The 22,004-nt window shown below is 41.1% G+C and overlaps 1 protein-coding gene across 4 annotated transcripts in view; it reads left to right on the forward strand.

Moving 5' to 3' along the window:
• The first annotated feature begins 1,707 nt into the window (after window positions 1-1,707).
• The window catches only part of ZSWIM8 (zinc finger SWIM-type containing 8), a 64,155-nt gene continuing 43,858 nt past the window's right edge, over window positions 1,708-22,004 (forward strand). For all 4 annotated transcript variants that reach the window (XM_051617612.1, XM_051617613.1, XM_051617614.1 and 1 more), the window contains exon 1: window positions 1,708-2,808. In XM_051617612.1, the coding sequence (XP_051473572.1) occupies window positions 2,631-2,808 (178 nt within the window). In that variant the 5' untranslated portion in view covers window positions 1,708-2,630. The remainder of the gene's footprint in view (window positions 2,809-22,004) is intronic.

Consider the following 22,004-nt stretch of genomic DNA (forward strand, 5'->3'; position numbering starts at 1 on the left):
AGTCTCTAAATTTTAGAGATCCTGAATTAATTTAATAGGCTTTAATACACATATTCTTGTTTAACAGAGTATCAAAGATGGTGTCAGCTGTCAAGCCTTACCATAGGTATGTGTGCATGAGATCTTCCTATGAAATGAAAATGTATATAGTCTGATGGCAAAATGTCCGAGAAAAAAGCACAACAATTATATTAATGTTCTTTAGAGTTTATTCAGTTAAAAATTATTTATGTAAAAATACATGAAGCAAATACTTCTCTTGTAGATCTATTACCTCAGCTATTTCCTCAAGAGGATCCCTGGAAGTAATTGTGTAAGTATTTTTAGAACAGTAGTTTTAGACATGCAATGCATTGTTGGACAAAGTCTAGAGAATTGATGACTAAAAGGCTGCAGACTCTCCCTTTTACTTTGTTGGCAGGAAAGTCACTGCCTGCCCTTGTTCGGGGTTCTGGCCAAAAGTTCCTTTACTCTAGGAGGCACTGAAGGATCTGACATTCACACAGGTAAATATACCTCTTACACTGATGGACATTTTATGAATGCATCTTTGTGTTCAAGATCATAAACTACTAAGTATTATATGTGTAAGGATAAGCCAGGTAGGAAGTTTCCCTGGAGGTCTCAGTGGTGTTTAAGATCCAATAGGAGGACCCATCAATTAACGTAATTATTTTGGAGCAAGTACTGTGTTGAATTAAGATGAGGGAGATGTTAAGTGTTCCCAGGGTGAGCAGTTCAGTTTCTCTCAGCTCTAAGAGTACCATGACTTAGTATTTAATTATTTTTTTCCTCAGCTCTTCCTTTTTTCCCCACCATTAGGTTGGTTCCCTTGGTACCAACACAGGAAGGGAGCTGCAGGTCCAGCCTGTGGTTGTTCAGCCGATGTTTGCTCAACTTATGGAGAAAACTTACCATGAGCTGTTTTACAAATTTACTCTCACATTGAATCAACTATATCTCCAAACTAAAACAGAATTATAGAAAAAGCTCAACCAGAAGAAAAAAGCCCCTTGCTTTCAGGGTGGGTAGATCTGAAAACCTTACCTAACCCGCGCCACGACTGAAGCAGCAGGCACGCGTTGCTCCGCGTTCAGGTCGGCGCTGTTCGGACTCCTGCGAGTCCCCAGAGCCTGCCGCCCTCCCTCCGGCCCCTGGGACCGGCTTCTTTGGCCCGAGCGGGGTGGTTAGTGGGGTTTGACTGGTGTTTTTGCAAGAGCTGTATTAGCCCCGTGTTTCATCTCCTTTGTGTTCTCGCCTCTGTCATCTTTCCTGACTAAAATAGTTTTAGTGGGAAGTGCTATTGTCAAGTTTAGTATTTCTTTCCGATCGACAACGGAATTATTTCTGCCTCACGCAACGTCCGTGCAGCACGTCCTGGGGGAAAAATCCCGCCTTTTGGCGTAACTCCTGCTCTCCCGCCGCCTTGGGCGGAGCGCGCAGGTACGGCAGGAAAGCCCTTTCGTTACAGCCCCTTCAAACCACAAAGCGCCCCGCAGCCCGGCCCGCCCCGCAGCCCCGCCAGCCCCGCCGCCCCGCAGCCCGGCCCGGCCCGCCCCGCAGCCCCGCCAGCCCCGCCGCCCCGCGCTGGCCCGGACGCTGGGACCGGGCTCGGGGCGCGGCGCTTCCGGGCGGCGCGGCGCTGGGGCCCGGAAGCGGGGCGGCGGAAGTCGGGCTCAGCTGGCGGGGGGGTGGCGCAGGTGAAGCTGGGAAGCGCGGAGCCATCTTGCTGCCCGCACCGGGCAGGGACCCGCTGCCGCCGCCGCCGCTGCCGCCGGGACCGCGAAGCGCCGCCGGGCCGGGCACGGGGGGCGTCCGCGCGCGGGGCCCCGCTGGCCATGGGCACCTAGATCCGCGGGGTCCGAGCCGCGACGGGAGCGGCGGCGGCGCCTGCCTGCACCGCCCCCAGCCCTCGCTCCTGACCGGCCGGCCACCCGAGCCGGGCTCTCCCCGCCTGCCGCCGCCCGCGCCCCCGTGAGGCCGGAGCCGCTGCCCGCCGCCCGCTCCCGCCGGTGACGACCCGCCGGGAGGTCGCGCCTGCCCCCGCCCCGGGCGCTCCGGCCGCCGGGCCGTTCTTAAGCCTCCGCCAGCGGGAGGGAAGTTGTCCCCCCCACTCCGCTGCCCCTTCCCGCCCTCCCTCCGGTTCCTGCACCGAGAGTGAGAAAAGCACACCCTCAGGGACCCCTGGCCCTGCGCACAGATACCTGCTGTCCCCCAGCGGCAGCCCCGGAGGAGGAGCCGGCCCCTCTCCTCCCGCAGCGCCGGGCCGCTGGCGTCGGAAGGCTCCAGAGCCGGCGGGCGCCTGTCCCGCCGGGAAGCAGCTCCCGCGGGCCGAGCGGGCCCCTGCGCCTCCAGGTCGTCCTGTGGACATCAGCGCTTTTTTAACTTTTTAAAGAACTTGAGGTTGTTTTTTTTTCCTGGAATTTTTACGAGCTTCCCCTTAGTTGATTTCCTGCTTCTCCCACCTCAGATAGCACTGGCTCTGGTGTTCCTGGTACTCTAGTATGGGGTTTGGATCGGAACTGAAATTTTAAGTCTTGCAGAGGCCCTCGAGTCCATCCACCTGTTAAACGTCAACAGCGCTGTTTTTGTCTTTCTTCTGTTTTCCCTCGCGTCGCCCATTGGATGTGATGGAACTCATGTTCGCAGAGTGGGAGGACGGGGAGAGGTTTTCGTTTGAGGACTCTGATCGCTTTGAGGAAGACTCTCTTTGTTCCTTCATCTCTGAGGCGGAGAGCCTTTGCCAGAACTGGAGAGGATGGAGGAAGCAATCAGCTGGGCCCAATTCCCCCACTGTCAAAATGAAAGGTGAGGTCACACAGTTTAATTGGGATGCTCTTTGGGCTTGTGGAAGGTGTGGGGCAGTGGGGGTTGGTGGGTAGAGGAGATCTGCAGGAGGAATGTAGGAGCTCCAGAGGGAAGCCACATGTAGGGTCATTGTCAGAATAGGTTTTGACCAGACATGGTAACTGAAATTTTACCGGAGATCATAAGACAAAGCTGTCTTTTGGATGAGTTTTCACCTGTATGTGCTCTGTCATATTGTAGTACTGCGGTTCTGAGAAGATTTTCTGGGCTTACTTTTGGAACTCTGAGATCAGTTTTCTATAAACAAAGTACAGATATCTTGGGAATAACTATACATACATTCCCACTTGCTTTGATTGAAATACATGAACGTTTTTATGGAGGTTTTGTAACTGCTGTAAAATTACTCATGTAGAGGCATGTAAACCATCATTGTACAGAACAGTCACTTTTCCTTGTCGATTGGTATTTCACTTTTCTAGTAAATTAGCAAACTAACTTTTGTAGTAGTAGAGCAAGGGGGGCCTTAAGACTTCATAAAGAAGTCAGCAAACTACAGTGTTTGCTGTAAGAGTTGTATTTCCTTTCTTTTGATAGTAATTTATTTTTAATAGCAGACAGGAAAATAGATAAAATTAGCAATTGCAAATTATTGAAAACTTTCACATATCTTCTAATTCTTAGCTTGATTTTTTAAAAAGTGAAACAGTTTCTCTGTTATCCTTGATGCATCTTGACCCTAGAATTCAGGAGGCATTTACACCAAGCAGAGTCAGACATACAGTTAACAGAAATTGCACAGGTCCTTTCTACACTTTCTTTTATCTCCTGTATTTTTTTTTAAATCCAGTGTCAGTAATTTTCCTGTTACTGCTGACTTCCATGACCATCAGCTGCCTCGTTAATATCTCTCTATCTGGAATTGCAAAACTTCATTCTCTTCTGAATGTTTGCCTTACTTGAACAGAGAATGCAATATATATTGACTTGTGCTGAAATCTGGCTGTGTTATGTTATGAACAAATGCTCACTCATCATTGGATTAGGACCAGAAAGTACACTCTGCCTGAACCATAGGTTTTCCAGTGCAGCCTAAGTTTTACATTTTTAATAAATCTGAGAATGGTCTCTAGTCCAAGATGGGCAACCACCTGTGTCTCTTGAATAGTGAGGATTACAGTTGAGAGTAGGTTGGAAACTTTAAAAAAAAACTAACCTAAAAGAAGAGAGGGAGAGAAATGCAGAATACGTATCCAGGTTGGATAGCTCTCTGGGATAACACTGCTGGGACACATTGGTTTTAGTATGGAACATTCTGCTGGTGTAAAGAATAGGGACAGTGTTGGTGATGTGTTTTTTTAAAGCTACAAATCCTGAGTTATAGAAGTAAGTGTTGGGCACAGGGCCATAATCTATAAACTTGTGTTGCTCCAAGTCCTTTTGCATATGTTAACTTGCTGGACTGAAGTGGAAGTTTTTAAAAGATACTGCTGAAGGAAGACACGTCTAGTTTGGTAGAAATGTATAAAACTGGTTTGTACAGATTTACAGGTTCAACTGATGTTTGAAAACGTAATAGTTTTTTCTTCAACTTTTGAGATGCTTTTAGCTGACTGTTCACCACTGGCTCAGTGTATGATTGTGTGTTTTTCTGGGTTTTGGCCAAGTTCCTTTAGCTCTCTTGACCGAATTAAAAGGAAGCAGCAGTTGCCCTCTCTTCTGTCATGCACCTGTTGCATCAAAATGAAAAATCACTTCAGTAGATTATGCGTATTTGTAACCCTCAGTCTCTTTCCTGACATGAGAAAAACAATAGGTAACATTGTTGTGATAATTGTAATTATTGACACCACGTTGAGATGTTGCTGTTCTGGGTTCTGGAGGCCTGCATTGGCAAGGGTTGTATTGCTTGTTCTTACTTAATATTTTTTAGGTTTTGTCTGTAAAGAGACTTAATTCCTTTATACAAAAGTGTCACTTTAGCAAGAGAGTAATTCTGAAAGGATACTGTTGTCTGCTTTACATGCATTTGCTGGAAATTCCCAGGGTCTGGGCAGAGTTATTTTAAGAAGTATGAGCATGGATTTGCTGCCTAAATAATTATTTATCTACTCATGAAGTCACATATGGTATTACCAACGTGGAACACTTGCAAGGACATTCCTGTACAAAGTGTGTTGTCATCAACTCTGGTCTGATGAGGCATCTGTCGTGAACTGAGATCTCCTTGGATTTTAAAACTCAAGTACCAATTTAATTATTTTTAACACTTCTTTTTGACAGTGTTTTTGTAGTTAGAAAAAACAGTTTGTATTGAGAACTTGCCAGATCCTGTGGTTGTCAGGTGTAGTGGGTCTTCTCGAATGTGCTTGTTCTGAATTGAGCTGTGTGTTTTTATTTCTACAGTTCACCATTTTGCAGTGGCCTATGCAAACAAAAATGAGGATAGGCCCCAAGTTAAATGCTAACAGGAGGAACTATATTCTGTTAGTCTTTTCCTCCAGCTTGGAGCTCAGCCCGTGTTTTGATTTTGAATCAGCTAGTATTACAAGTAATGTAATAGAAAGGATTTTCAGCTTTTTCAACTGGTTTGAGTTTGTCTCTCTGAGCATCCAATTACTTAGTTCAAAGAGAATCCCCCTGAAACGGATGGTAGTGCTGTTGACTGGGGAGTCCTCTTCTTAAACAAACAAACAAAGCAAGTACCTGCACGCACCCCTGTTACGGCTTTCTTACTGTTTGCAACTTTTTTATTTTGTTTTTGGGTAATTTTAATGTTATTATTATGTTTACTGCAAATTTAACAATAAGACTTGAAGTAGCTTGTGCAAATATGCACAGTATTCATTGCAGAGGGTCACCAAAAAGTTGAGTTACTCAATTGTTTGTCAGTCACCCTACTGGCTTGCTAGAAAGATGATGAAAGGTGGAGAAAAATGTCTGACTTCTCTAATATGATCCTCGGAACCAAATTCTTTATACAGTTTTGTATCTTGAGTAGTTACATCAGAAGAATTGTAACTGGTTGGTTCTCCCTCATTTAATTTTCACTGTGGTTAAGTCCTTTTATAGTCCTCTTGTATTACTTTCTAGAAAGAAGTTTTCTCTTTAAATGTGGAATTGCTAATGTGAAGGAGGGATGCATTGTGTCCACTTTATGGATGCCCTTAGATTTTCTAATTTTTTTCTCCTCAGTCTCCACTGATTCACCTGTACTGAAGTTCCAGAGGAAACTTAAGTAAAGCATATAAATTCTGGGAATACCAAGAGTCCCGTCATAATTTTCAATGTTTATTTTAGAAATTACTTCTTCTCACATTAAACTGCTTCAATTGCTTGGTTTTGCTCCTGTTTTTTTTCATTTTGAATGAGGTAATGCATGTAACTGATATTCGGCCATTGCCTGTGTACATCATTGATTAGAAGCTTTCAGCTGTACTGGGCAGGAAGGGATTCAGCGCTGGAGTTAAGGTATGGATGTTTTGAAGAACAACATCCTTTCAGTGTATTCTGAACCATTTGGTTCCCTGAGTTGGTTTGTGGCTGTAACTCACTTTCTTCCATATCAAATTACATTCCACAAATTTGTTACCTTTCTACCAATTAATGCCCCCCTTGCCTTTTCCCACTTTTCTGGACAGTGTTCTCTTTCCCAGAAATCCCTGAGAAATCCCCTCATTTCCCTTCTTGCCTTTAAAAACAGTTGTATTTTTCATTGCTAATTTCACTAAGTCTAATGTTTCTGCAAATGTTTTGTTGTCAGTTATCTTCAGATAAGGATTATTGTGGCAGTGGTCTTAGAGTAAAAGTTCAGGTATGCCTGTTATCTCTCCAAACCCCCTGTGGCTTTATTTCTTCTTGAAAGATTCTAAGCTCTTTCCCACCCTTAGCCCTTTCTATTTTACAGTTTCTGAAGCGTAAATGTTTACCAAACACTTAAGAAGTTGTCATAAATACTGCAGGATTGCTAAACAGTGTGTTCACAATATTTTTGCTCAGTTTGTATTTATTCATTCACACCAGCTTCTGCTGGAAGCGTGCTGATGAGTTGTGTTGAAACTATTTTCAATAGACAGCTAGTGAGAAACCTGTTGTGTTTTTTTTTCCTTTGCTGTGAGCTTGAACCCTTGCACACTGTATTGCAAAAGTCCGTTGGGCTTAACTGAGAATTGATGCAGGCAGCGATCTCCTAGAAAATGCTCTTATTATCCAGCCCCAGACAGTTTATGTTCTTCCAAACTGTTAGGAGTGCCCACAATGTTAAGCTCTGGGCGGCACAGTGCCTCAGAAATAAAAGCCATAGAGAGGGAATCATTGGCAGAGACTAGAAAGAGCCTAAAGTGAGAATATGATCAGTTTAGACAGACAACCTGATCAAAATCTGAGCAGTGTCTACACTGGTAAAATGACAGCAACTGATTTTCATTGATTTATATGCATAAAGAATAAATGGCTTAGAGAGCAACACTTCTTCCTCAGGATTGCCAGTAACTATTTAATAAATGAAAGTTAACCCTTGCTCAAGCGGTAACTGCGGAAAACAGCAAGAGAAGCATGTAGTCTCTTTCAGATTCATATTGTGCTCTTCAGATTCTTACTCTTTTCAGAGAATAATGTCATCCGAAGTGTTTCCTCTCCTTGAGTCTGGTGAAGCTGGAAATGAAGACTGTGTGGTTTGCTGCTGTTTTGTTACAGGCTATTACTACACATTATAAAGTTACAGTTGATTTATTTTCTACTTGATATGTGCTTCTGGTATTAAGAAGGAGATTATGGTATCAGCTCACGCTTCAGGTAGATACAGGTATAATGCATCTTGTTTGTTGTGTTTTTTAATTTAGTACAACACATGACAAATCTGTTTTTGCCCAAATACATTGGTTTTAATATATCTAAGTTCACCACTAACATTAAAAACCCAAACCAGCAACTGCTGAGCAGAAAGTATTGTGTAACTCCCTAATGAGTTTCTTTATAGAGGTAACATAATTTAAAAAATACAAATGTTGGTGAGAAGATGCTACAAATGCTTATGAAATAAAAAGAGATCAGCTGTTCAGGGAGTAAATGTAACATGAAAGTAAAGGTTTAGATGCTATTAGAAATGAGGTTTCTCCATATTTTCTCACCCTAGTATGTGAATTTCATCTACTTTTCTACTCTTTTTCAGTAATGGCGGATAGTGTTGACTTGCCATATAGCAAATGTTAAAGTTGAGGAAAGGACTTACTGGGTTGTAATACAGTGTGCAAAAGGGGACATTGATTCATTAGAGCTGAAGACACCACAGAGAAGCTCTAGAGACAGTAATTTATGAAGATTGATTGGCATAATTAAATGAACTGCATCAGAGCTGGCATGTAGATTTCAGAAGTGGTCTAGAAGTTTCTACTCAATGAAAAGGTGGTTTCATAATGCAGTCATACCTCTATCTTGGAAGGATGACAAGTTGAATGACTCTCACACATTTGTCTCTTTATTTACATTTTCCTGTACCTAAGATCTTTGAATGTGTGTACTCCTCTCTCAGAAATGTATACAGGAGAAACCACATAAAGAAGCTATCAGGAAAAGATGCTTTTTTACTACTGAGATTTTAAATGACCAATGCAGTTTCAACTCTGTTGTGATCATCTGGCTTCTTCCTTCAGATAAGTTTCTCTTCCCCTGTAAAATGTCTTTCACATTCTTTCCCTCTTTTCATGTGTCATCTTTCTAGTGGGAAATGTCTAATTTTCTCCTGTCGCATCTTTCTACTCATCTTTCTTCCTGGCTTCCGTGGAGTTTTCTTTTTGTGTTTTTCTCCTTCCTTTCACCTTGAGTTGATACTTGACTTGCTGGATGATTGGAGATCACAGATGCTGTATTTGCATTTCAGGCTGACTGAAGCTATAGGGGTTATTCTTCTCTGTGGCATGTTTACTTTTGGGAGTAATAATAAGGATTCAGGTTTGATCCTGGATTCTGGATTGTGCTTTCCTTTGTCTCCTGTAACTTTTGTTATTTGCCTCTTTTTTTTTTTTTTCTTTGGCCTATTCTTCATTGCTAAAAAGTAGGTTTTATTTTGTCTCTCTATTTTATAACGTGTAGGTAACTAATTCTCTCCTGAGATAAAAACAAAGTGAGGACAAAACATCTCAGGGTTCCTCTCAAGCTGCACTTCACGTTTGAAGTGGGTGGTTATCTCAGCAAATGTAATGCTACAGTTCTTTTGTTCACTGAGTATTTTACTCAGAATAATATGTTAAAACAGCTTTTATTTTCAGCTTAAAAGGTGATTCTGTGATTCTATGATTATGGTGACGTTCATTTTTAAGCAAATGTAAGTTAATTTATTTCAGTTACTATGAAAAGTTGTAGATTATAGATGGCTTAAGTACTCGATTTTTTTTTTTTTTTGTAGAGTAACTAAGTAAGTTCCTTTTTTATAGCCTGGTTTCTGAATCTTTGCTTGGTTATGAAGTCTGGGTTTTTAATATAGTGAAGTTACCCTTCTAGCTACTAGGTTTAACAAAATTGTCCTTACACATTTTTAAACTCGCGTAGAATTGAAGGGAGAAGCTTACATGTCAATGTTAGTGTGATTAGGTGAGAGCTTTCTTGTCCATGTCAAGTTTTTGATAGTCTGTGGTTGCTGGGTAATATAATTTATACTAGTATGCTGAGGAAAGGGTATCACAGTGAGTTAAATGCTAAGAATAAGGAATATGAAACCAGAAATAAGGAAATGAAAATGAAAGTGAATGGCACAAATAGTAGGGTAGTCTTTTAAACATACAAGCAAAAAACCTCTCTTCCTCTCCCAGTATACCTTTGAGGGAACAAAAAAGGCCACCAGTGATTTGAACAACATCTCTTACGCCAGTTACAAAACTGGGAGCAGAGACTATCTCTTCTTAATTGTCTGGTGTCCTAGTTATTGTACAGTACTTTGTTCCAGAGGAAGAAAGGAATGTACAGCTTCAAAAGATGTTTTACATACTGTAATGAACTTTTGGAGTAAATACTTGGCTATTTAGCATATCTGTAATTGTTTTGTTTTGGTTTTATATCTTTTGAGTAATGTTTCTAAAGAGTCAAAACCAATTTATTCTATAGTTGTTAAAATGCAAGGATGTCTTTAAGATTCTGTTGCTTTTTTTAGAGCGACAACTTTTTTCTGTCACCTTTCTAATTGTAAGACTGTATAGCAGTTATAACAGTAATTTAAAAGTGTCATGTCTAAAAGTTAACTTTTCAACTTTATTTAAATCTACTTTGTTAATCTCCTTCCTTCCTCCTTCTCTTTGTAACATCCTTCCAAACCCAGAAAAAGTAAAATTCAAAGCACATATGTATCAACTAGCTAAAATATTAGTCTGGAATTTTTATTTAAATATTAAAGAGCAGTGATGCATAATATAAACAAAAATTAAAATACTGGTTCTAATTTCAAAATACTATATCAGACATTTCTAGATTACCTTCTTTGAAGCAGTGTGGTCTCCAGCAATAAATACAGGGTTACCAATAAGAAGATGCTCATACTCCTCATGATTTGTGTGCTTTTTGTTGCATCCTTTCTTCTTTGTTTCTTTCCCTATAGAATGGCAGTAAAGTTCTGGCAAGACTGTAGGTGTTGTGCCACTTAGTAGTTGTCTAGCATTTTTAGCAGAAAATACTGAAAATTATGTCTTTGAGCACGCTTTTTTAATGGTGGTTTAAAGGTTATGGGCAGGGCTTGTGGAAACTGTGGTTTTGATTATGCTTAATTCATCTGTATTTGCTTCCATGCAGTTGGGAATATACCATCTTTGAAAAGAATGAAACAAAGGAGCTCTGTCAGGCTGTGATATACCTACTACTTAAAATCCTCTAGAATGGCATACTTTGAGGACAGTGAAGCTGTGGAAAGTGTCTGGTTTTAATAAAATATTGTTGCTATTATGGATCATTATTAATGGTTCTAGATTGCTGCAACAAAATCCTAAGAATCCTAAATTTCTGTTGGTGTGTGGCTAGCACTGAAAAAAAGTGGAAGTCAAGACATTCTCTTTCCATAGAAGAGGGAAACCCGAAAAGGTTGCAGGATTAGTGTCTTTAAACAAATTCTTAACATCCTCATTTGGCTACTAGAAGGAGGGGACCTGAGTGTTATTTCTTGATGTCTCAATGAATTTTGTACCTTTCTGTTGACCACTAGGTTTAGTTTGTCGCTTTGAGATATATGGTAGAGCTTTCAAGCTTCTGTTTCAGATGGAATAAGGATTGGCATATAGAAAAAGAGGGAAGAATAAATGGATAAGATGGAGGGAGTATGAAAAAAATCTGTCCTTTTGTCAATGTATAGGACAGAACAGGAGTCTTCCTTGAAGTACAGAAAAAATTGCGGAAGCTGGGAATATTGAGTATTGTATGACTTCATGGAATCTGTCCAAGTCGTAGGAATTCAGGTTTACTGATCTCAAAATATGTGCTCATATTTGCCTGACTTCATTTATCACACATTGTGATTCTCAAGACTTACCCTTTAATTTTTTTATTTTCTTTTTAATGTCCCTGTACTTGGTAGATTTGCATCTGTCTCACCCTGTGGAAAATGTACCAACATGAATCGTTGTTAATCCATGTTAGATGCTAATTAAATGACTTGATGATGGCTTGAATGTTCAAGGTCCACGCTATTAGGAAAAACTCATTGCTGATATAAAAATTATTTTAAGTATTTGACATTTAAGCTTGATGGTCATCCTGCTGGTGGGTTAGTATGTAACTAATAGGCACACAAATGAAATGACAACTTTTTCTGAGAATCTAGTGCCTTTCTGAAGTCTATAGGGCATAATTTAGTAATTATTTTCTGCTGTTTACAGTTTTTGCTGTGCATTGTGTGCAATTTCATTTATATTTAGGTCAGTAAATGCTGAGATGGGCAAAAAAGGGAAATGCAGCAGGAAATTTGTTGACCAGGGGTAGCAACATGGGCCAGGAGAAAATATTTTTAACTTACACCTGCATGTAACTTTCACATGTGGCTTGAAGAGAAGGTGATATGACAAAGAGAAGTTAGTTGTATTTGACCCAAAATGCCTCTGGAAGCTTTCATTGACTAATTGATTACATTTCAAGCAGTAGTTCATGAGGTCATCTAAGGTGCTTATGCTTGTCAGGTGTATGAGCAGCCAGTGTTTCAAGACTTCTGTGACATTTTCAGAAGACAGTTGACTTCACTTCAGTCTTCTGGTGTTGGGAGAGATCTTGGGAGATACTATGCATTCGCCTAAGCAAATGGGCTGTAGTTAATCACAGTTTTCCAGTGCTGCTTTTGCTATAATTTTTGTGCACTGAAAATGATATATGTGCTTGTTACTATTTCTACTTCTGTAAATGTTCTGTAGCTGCCTGCTTGTTTCATATATTCCTTGGTACGCAGTTTTGTTTCTCCCCTTTTGTTCTTTCTATAGGTGATGAGGGAGAAATGGAAGAGAATTTATTTATTGTTAGGAAGAATCTTGCTCCAACCGTAGGGTACTAAGAAATGATCAGATGGATGTCTTACTTTGAGTGAGAGGAAATGTAATTGCTGCAGGGTGGAGCACTTGAGGAAGGCTGAGGACTAGTGTCTTTGGAAGCCTGTGTCCTGCAGCAGCAGCTCAGACTGGTTAGGGGCTGCTTTGCTGCACCTTTTAGCTGCGGTGGAGAAACTAGAACTTGAGGGGCATTGCAGAGTGGTTTCTGTAACCTTGTGAAAAGTCATAGACATAGGGTTAGATTTGGGGAGATTTTTAGAAAAACAAATGAGATAAAAATAGGAATTGGGTAATATTTTATTTTTCTAAAGCATTTAGGTACCTAACGTCCTTAGGCTCCTGCCTATGAAACAGATTTTTAAACCTCTAATGGTTTCGTTTTGGTGATATTAAGAGGGAGTATCTTCTTTTAGTTCCTGACAGATGTTTAATTATTTTTTTTTACCCTAGAGGTGAGAATGCCTCATCGTTGATCTCTTCTTTTCAGACAATAACTTTACCATCAGCCCCAGCAAAACTGGCCTGATCTCAGTCTGATACGTTCAGTAATGCAGCTCCTCACTGTTTGCCAGTGCATTTGTTTGGAGGCCAAGTGATACTGCTCTGGGATTTAGACACAGGAAAAAAGCTGGTTAGAGATTAATTTTGTATGTAATACTTCAGGATGGATACTAATGGCAGAGAGCAGCTCATTAATTACCAGAAGTTGTGGTGTTTTGTATGACTTCTTTCAGCATCTGAAAACATATCTTGGTAGAAATAGGTACTCAGTTGTGATGCAGTCTTTTTGATTTGTGTTTATGTTCCATCTACATTCAGAAAAATATCTGGTACCTCTTGGTGTTGTAGCTTGCTTTTTGTCATAGACCACTGGAGATAACTTTGAATTCTGACCTTTTAAAATACCTTGTGTGGGGTAGAAGTGGGAATAACTGGTAGCCCTGAGCCTTGCTTTCAGGCAACAGGAGCCGTTTGATGTCTGTGCTCTGAATGCAGAATCCCAGTTATGCAGTGTGCTTTCTGCACGGGGCTGAGAGAGTGGGGAGTAGCAGTGCAGGGGAAATGACTTGCCTGAAGCTGATCTGCTTCATCAGCTGTAGAGTTATTCTGAGTGCAAGCTGCCCAATTTGTTATGAAACCTTGGCCAGCACTGGCATGAATACAGTGTTTTGTAGCACTGTCTGTCTTGTTTAACAAAAATCTGCTGTTCATTTTAGGATTTCTAACAGCTGTTGGTTGCTTGCCCAGGCTGCTCTTTTTAAAAAATTAATTATTTGGGGAGGGAGAGAAATGGAAGGGATTAAGGATTTTCTTGTCTGAATTTCCAGAGGAGGTTATCAAGTTGTGAATGCTGCATTGCCTGCCTAATGCTAGTATTTCAGTTTTGTGATCTCAGGCATGTTAGAGTGGGTGAGAGTTGAGAAAAGAGCTTGCTGACATTTTGCTCTTGAGATGCAGAGCTTAAAAAGACATGAATAGATCTCATCTGCCATAGGTCATCAATGTAACATCAAATACTCCAGTTTAATCAGCACAGTCCTGTGCAGAAGATTTTCACATATTGCGTAGCAGAAGCAATAGAGTTAAATATAAAATATGCCTTTCTGATCTGGATTTGACTTGTGTTTGGAGAGGTTCTGGCATTTGCTCACAGCAGATGTTTTCTGTAGGTATGTTGTATATGTTTGCAACAAAATCTGTGAACCATGAGGCAGAACATGGGTGACTAGGATCTTAGGAATTAGAGTTCAGTGATAGAGGAACGTGCTAGTGTTTCTGTCCTGGAGTCATGAAACCAAAAAAAGGATTTTGGTTTCATCTTTATTTTCCTCCCTTCCCCCATCAAATGTCTTTTTGGGTCCCAAACATAACTCTAGCTTTCCACCTTTGTGTTGTCCTGAATATCTGAGGACTTGATTCAAGTGGGTTCTTTCTAGACACCTGGTTTATATATATAGTAATATGTAGAAATATATTTATTACTATAGTAATATATAGTTTATATATCTTTCTATACATAGTAGTGTCTAGAAATATAGTAAGTGTGTTGTAGCTCTCATACTTTAAGGACATAAGGGAGACAAGTTTGTAAAGAAAGAAGGCAAATGAGTTCTTCAGCCAGCTGACTTCTGGAGTGCAGGTAAAGTTTTCACATGTGTTCGTCTGTCTACTAATTGCAAGAGGACCTTTATGGGATGATTACACAGCAGGTTATCTGCTTGGCAATTAAAATTTACTGGGCATATCAAAACTCTTGTAGCCATGTTTACCAGTGATGAAAGGAGAAATAACATGGCAGGGGTGGTTATCTTTCTTATTAACATCTTAGGCTGCTCTGAAGAGAGAATCTCTTCAGATATTTTGCCTTAAAAAATGTTGCTGACACAGGAAACTGCGGATGAAGCTGGGGTGCAAGCAAGCAAGCAGCTGCTCCCAGAAGGTGTCTTGAGAAGTTTGCCTCCATCTTCATGTACATTGTAGCCTCCTGCCATAAGAAGCTGTTTCTCATGTCATTTTCTAGAAAGTCCCGTAGCAGAAAGCACTGGCCTTTTTCTTCTGGCATAGATCTGCTCAGCAAGTTCTAAGCACCCAAGATTTCCCCTGGTAATGCCAGTACTACATTACTTGAACTGTAATTTCTCCCTATTGATTCAGTTGTGGCATAGGTTAACAGTATCCCCTCTGGCTGTTCTTGCAGTAGGTTTATAGCAGGCACTGGTGTTTTGTGGGGAAAAAAGAATGTTTTTGAATAATTTTGTGGAAGTTTCCAGACAAAGTTGTATTGGATCATCTGACAAGATGATCTGAGTAGCTAGTCTGGCAGTCACAGAATGTTGAACTCACTTACCATGTGTCTTGGGTTCGCATGCCATGTGGCACAAGGCTGAGAGGTCTGATTCTCAGGAGAGAAGTCACATTTGGAGAGAGTGTGGGAAGAAAAAAGAACCATTTCCCCTCAAATTTCTAGAATCACAGAATGGTAGGGGTTGGAAGTGACCTCTGGAGATCATCGAATCCAACCCCCCTGACAGAGCAGGACCATCACAGAATCTAGGGCAGGTCACAGAGAAACGCATCCACACGGGTCTTGACAGTATCCAGAGAAGGAGACTCTACAACCACTCTGTTCCAGTGCTCCATCACCCTAACAGTAAAGAAGTTTTTCTCATGTTGAGGTGGAACTTCCTGTGTGCTAGTTTGCATCCATTGCCCCTCATCCTATCACAGGGCATAACTGAAAAGAGATTGGTCCCTCCTCCCTGACACCCACCCTTCAGATATTTATATACATTAATAAGATCCCCTCTCAGGCTTCTCTTCTCTAGACTAAACAGCCCCAGGTCTCTCAGCCTTTCCTCATAAGACAGATGTTCCAGTCCCTTAACCATCCTCAAAGCCCTCCTTTGGGCTCTCTCAAGTAAATGTCCCTCTTGAACTGGGGAGCCCAGAACTGGACACAATAGTCCAGATGTTGTCTTACTAGGGCAGAGTAGAGGGGTAGGAGAACCTTCCTCGATCTGCTGGACACACTCTTCTTAATGTACTCCAGGGTACTACTGGCCTTCTTGGCCACAAGGGCACATTGCTGTCCCATGGATAATTTGTTGTCCACCAGGACTCCAAGGTTCTTCTCTACAGAGCTGCTTTCTGGCAAGTCGGCTCCTAATCTGTACTGGTGCATGTTGTTGTTCCTTCCCAGGTGCAGGACTCTACTTGCTCTTGTTGAACTTCATTTAGGTTCATCTTTTTCCAGCTCTCCAGCCTGTCCAAATCTTGCTGAATGGCTGCACAGCCTTTCGGTGAATCTGGCAATCCTCCCAGCTTTGTGTCATCAGGAAAGCTGCTAAGGATACACTCTGTCCCCTCATCCAGGTCGTTGATGACAATGTTGAACAGGACTGGACCCAGCACTGAATCCTGGGGAACTCCACTAGTTACAGGTCTCCAGCTGGACTCTGCACCATTGATTGCCACCCTCTGGGCTCTATTGTTTAGCCAGTTCTGAATCCATCTCACTCTCCACTCTTTACCCCACACTTCTTGAGCAGTAGAAGGCAGTAGGTTTCGCTGCTTGTGGAAGGTTTTTGCTAACAGAAGGAACATTTTAATTACTCTAGAGAAAGCTGGGATGTGACTATGGGGTTTTTTTGGCGTGTTCTTACTGATTTAAACTCCTAGTGGGTTAGGACTCTTGGACCTTAGACAAACATTGTGCATCTTCTACGTTTTAGTTCTCTTATCTCTTAGTTACTGCTTTGCATCATAAATTCTCAGCAGTATTCTTTTTTTGCACAGCTTTTTTATGCCCATGAAGTCTTGTGGAAGTGTCACCAGCAGTTGGCATAATACTTGAACATGTTATGATTTAAAATATGGCATTTTAAAAACGTAAACATAAAGTAGTTTTAACTCAGTCTAAGATTGAAACAGCAGGAGTTGAACTGATTATGTGGGACCTCTCCTCTGTTAGGTGCTAAGATTCTGTAACACAAATTGTTTTGGGATGCAGTCCCTGTGCTTAATGTTAGCATGATAGTGATGCCATTTCTTCACAGGTGAACAAAGTTAAGTGAGAGAGTTTTTGGTGGGATTTTTTAGCTCTGTATGCACGCAGAAAGTGAGTGCAGAAAACCATTGTGGAATGGGTTTATCAGAAATGTTTTTTTAATCATCCAGGTGAACAGAAGGGAAACTGCAAGCCTTAAAATTACTGACACTTGAAAAAAACAACCCACTCATCCACTCCAAATCCACAATGTGATTTAATGTTGTATTCTGTAAATCTACAGGGCTTGTGTACAAAATAAAAAATTAGTATTTGTTTTAACATTTTGATGTATTTTAAGTTCTGCCTTACAGAAGAAACCAATTTTTGCTTCCTAAAATGTCTTAGTCTTGGAGGCAGAAGTAATGGTGGCAGGATATATTTATGCAGCCAGTCAGATAATATACTTCTTTTGTTTTGAAGAGAAATGTAAACACAGTAAGAAAAAGGTAGTTTGAGCCATTAAATATTTTGACTTTCATGTATGAGCTATTTGTGATGTAGTGTTAAACAATTTTCAGAAATCAAATTGAGTTGAGATTTGGCTCTGTGCTCTGGATTTTGCTGTAGATGGTGAAGACTTTGTGGGTAAATAGGACACCCTCCTGTGATAAAACTAACCTATTTGTATTGGATTAAAAAAAAAGCCATTCTTAAAATGTTATTGTGATGGTTGTAACAGAATTTGTGTAGTAATAGTTGCTGCAGTTAAGCTTGAGGTTTCCAATTCTGGACTGTAATCTGCCCATCTGGGATTTATATTTTTATTGTTTTTTGGCTATGAATCTCATCAGCCTTACCCATTGAACGCTAATGAAAAAGTTCTGTTGCTTATTCATCTTCTCAACTGTTTTGGACATTAAAATGTCATTCTGTGGCTTAGAGCTGATGTTGGCCTCCCCCCAGTTCTTTTCGCTTTCAATGTGGTCTTGTATATCTCCGCATTTGTTACCCTGACGTTATTCTCAGTGTAATTTCACTGCTGCAAAATTATTATGGGATCCAGATAGAGTTGTATAATTCTAGGTGGGGAAATAACAGGTATAAGAAAGTCTTGTAAACACAGATTCCCTTAGGGTTTTAATACTGATAGTAAGCTTGTGGGGATAGTAGCTCTGGAGGAGGAGGAGGAAAAAACAGCAAACAAGAGAATAATAGAATGGGTTTGGGTTGGAAGGGAGCTTGAGGATCATCTAATTCCACCCCCCTGCATGGTCAGGGACACTTCCCACTAGACTAGGTTGCTCAAAACCGCATACAACCCGGCCTTGAGCACTTCCAGGGAGGAGGCACCCACAGCTTCCTTAAGCAGCCTGTGCCAGTGTCTCACCACGCTCACAGTAAATAATTTCTTCCTAATATCTAATCTGAATCTACCCTTTTTCAGCTTAAAACTGTTACCCCTTGTCCTATCGCTACATGTCCTTATAAAAAGTCCCTCCCCAGCTTTCCTGTAGTCCTCTTCAGATACTGGAAGTCTGCTATGAGGTCTCCCTGGAGCCTTCTCTTCTCCAGGCTGAACAACCCTGGCTCTCTCAGCCTGTCTTCATAGGAGAGGTGCTCCAGCTGGATCATCTCCATGGCCTTCCTCTGGTCTCATGCCAACAGTTCCATGTCCCTCTTGTGTTGAGAGCTCCGGAACTGGACACAGTACTCCAGGTGGGGTCTCATAAGAGTGGAGTTGAGGGGAAGAATCACCTCCCTTGACCTGCTGGCCATGCTTCTTTTGATGCATCCCAGGACGCTGTTGGCTTTGTGGGCTGCAAGCACACATTGCCAGCTTCTCATCAACTAGCATCTCCGAGTCCTTCTCCTTAAGGCTGTTCTCAATCCATTCTCTGCCCAGTCTGTATTTCTGCTTGGGCTTGTCCCAGCCCATGTGCAGGACCTTGCACTTGGTTTTGTTGAACTCCATGTGGTTGGCATTGGCCCACCTCTCAAGCCTGTCAAGGTCCCTCTGGATGTCATCTCTTCCGTCCAGCATGTTGACCACACTATACATCTTGGTGTTGTTGGCAAACTTGCTGAGGGTGCACTCAGTCCCACTGTCCAGGTTGCTGGCAAAGATTTTAAACAGCACTGGTCCCAGTACTGCCCCTTGAAGAGTGCCACTCGTCACTGATCTCCGGATCAATGGACGTGAAGCCAATGACCACAACTACTTGAGTGTGACCATCCAGCCAATTCCTTATCCACTGAGTCATCCATCTAGTCCATAGTCCATGTATTTCCAGTTTAGAGACAAGGATGTCATGTAGGACTGCGTCAAACACTTTACACAAGTCCAGGTAGATTACATAATTTACTTTTCACTTATCCACTAACTCTGTAACCCCATTGTAGAAGGCCATCAAATTTGTCAGGCAGGATTTGTCCCCAGCAAAGCCATGTTGACTGTCACTTACAGTTTCCAGGGCAATCTGTTTTGTGATCTTGCTGGGCACAGAGTTGAGACTGAATAACCTGTAGTTCCCTAGGTCTTAATCAGAAGCAGACTTGTTCCTAAATTTTAAAAAGACATTTAGTCGATAACTTTCCATCCTTAGAGTTCAGCACTCTTTACAGACAGTAAGAAAGGTAATATGCAAATTTAGCAGGTGAATCTTTTTATTAACAGAAAATTATAACCAAATAACCCTTATAGTTCTTTTTTGTTTGCTTTGTCCTATGTGGGAAAATCAATGTACTAGCAACTCTAACTTAATTTTGATTTGTTCTTTGGAGCGTTTTGCATTATTGGTTGCTTAATTCTCTCTAGGGCTGTGTTTTCAGCTATAAAATCAAAGTGTGTATGTATGTGTTTGTGTTTATAAATTTTTTTGAATTTTTGTTTTCATTCTTGTGTAGTAAGAACATCATCCTGCTGTACAAACCCTAGTGGAGAAAGCTGTATTTGCAGTTTTTCCTGTGGCTAACTTTGCCTGAAATACCTGATGATTGCATTAGAGTGCCCTGTCCTTCCTGATTTTCTAAATCAGTTTAGCTGCACTTGACAGTCTGTTGTGAGTATGTGGACATTTTAAACATAGAAAAACACTGAGAGAAAACAACAAAAGGAGTCCTCAAGTGCAGATGCTCCTTCCAGTCGTCTTTTCTGAGCAAGCTTGGTTAACAGTCAATCATCAGCAGCATTTTTAGCATACTTTCTCCATCACTCGATCCCTATTCTAGTCTTACCTAGCCTTTTTGGTCTGTCACAGCATGTGAAAAACTAGCACAGATAAATTCCACCAAAGGCTTTTTAATCCAGACTCTACTGTTCTCCATTTGTTGTTGCAGCTGGCTTTGTGAATGCAGAGGTGTTTTGCAGGGAACTGGTTTGGAGTGGGTAGTATCTGAGAAGGAAGTAGCTGAAACTTTATTCTGACTTGGTACAGCAGGTGTTCCAGTGTAAAGGAATTGCTTGTTTTCTTAAGAGTGACACTACTTGGATAGTTGAGGAACCAGGAAAATGTGTCTTCTCATCAGTTTCCTTAATCTGTAAAATAAACTACTTTTTAGCAACACTGTGATTTGCTTGTTTTTTACAAAGGATGTTGTGGGTTTTTTCCCTATGGTGTAAGATGGCATGGAATTATTAATCTGAAGCAGAGGAATGCTGTTTGAAGACAACTGGAAGTCAGTATTTGAATGTTGCACTGTGTCTTCAGCTTTTCAGATGCTTCATTCTTCATGTAGTCAAGCTAGATCAGGACTGGATGCGAGGCGGCTGCTCCCTGTGTCTGTTCCTCTGTCAGGGTCTGGCATTGCAGAGTCTTGGTTCAGTCTTGAGGTCCCTACCCCTTGGCTTGCCAGTTTGGTTTCTTCGCTTGTATCTGGAGCAAGGAAGTTGGTTCTTGGTGCATAGTCAGTACTTGGCATGTCTGCTGGGCTGCCGTAAGAGCACCCACTAGCTCCAGTTGTGCTGAAGCAATCGGTGATGTGTGTGTGTGTCCACTGTCAACACCACTTAGACCACCTACATGGCTTGAAAAGACTCTACAACCCAGAGAGTGATGATTTTTTTGAAGGGAAATAAGTTCCTACTTGTAAGCATCAGAATACAGGCCTGAAAAGAAGTCACACTGAGGGAGGTTTATCTTCATTATCTAATGTGCTTTATTAAATAGTCTGCTCTCAGTATATGTCTAGCTAATCTTTCCTTTACTACATGGCATGGCTTCATAGCTGCTCCAGCAGTTCACCTGTGAGCCTTTATAACCAAAGTTTCTCATGCTGTTCAATTTAGTTTTAACTCTTTTTTTCCCAAATCTTCTCTCCCTTACCTTGGGCCTATTTGGGCATGGGTGTTTAAAGATGAATACTACTTCTATTAAGTGCTTGTATGTTTTTTCTCTCTCTTCTCTATGCTTAAAAATATATTGACTCTTTCACTTGCTTTTTTGATGTATTTAGTCTCCTTCTGGAGCTTGTTGGTTGTGGTTCAGTACTTCCTATGTTCCAAGTAAAGTCTTCATATGTTCCAGGTCTTACAGGCACAGACTAGAGTGGCTGTAATACCTCTTCTACTCAGATAGAAAACTGTTCCTTTAACTCTTTGAAAACATAGCCATCTCATTTGTGAGTGCATCGTGAAGCTTACATTTAACTGTGCTTAATGTGATTTGCTCTCAAGATTGGAATCCCAAGACTATTTAAAATTCTCTTAATATTCCACCATGTACATGTATTTTGTACTATTACGTTATAGATGTGTGGGGTCTTTTAGTACAATGTTGCCTGAAGTCTGGGAAATTATACGGCACACACATTAGCTACCCAACTAAAAAGTCTGTGCTTGAAAGCCACAAACCAGTAAGCAGACAGAAATGTACCCTTGCTGCTTATATAGACTGCAAGTATATTACTTAAACATTTCTGAAGATAATCCCTTTCTGATGATTTCATAGAGCTGGGACCTACCTGGGCAAAATGTTAACGTGACAGAAAGCCAGCTGCTGGTGATGTGTCTGTAACCCATTGAATCAGTTCTGACTCTTAACTGAATGCCTCTTTTTAAAGGGAACTAAAGTTAATGAGTCTTGTGGTCAGAGCTTTCAATGAGAAATGCTTCTGAAGGAAGATAAAATATCTTAATTTTAGACTTTTGCAACATGCTTCTGTTACACATTATGCGTCTTATCCTCAGTTCAGGGATAAAT

The sequence above is a fragment of the Apus apus genome, chromosome 4 (genome assembly GCF_020740795.1).
Source record: "Apus apus isolate bApuApu2 chromosome 4, bApuApu2.pri.cur, whole genome shotgun sequence".
Taxonomy (NCBI): Eukaryota; Metazoa; Chordata; class Aves; order Apodiformes; family Apodidae; genus Apus; species Apus apus.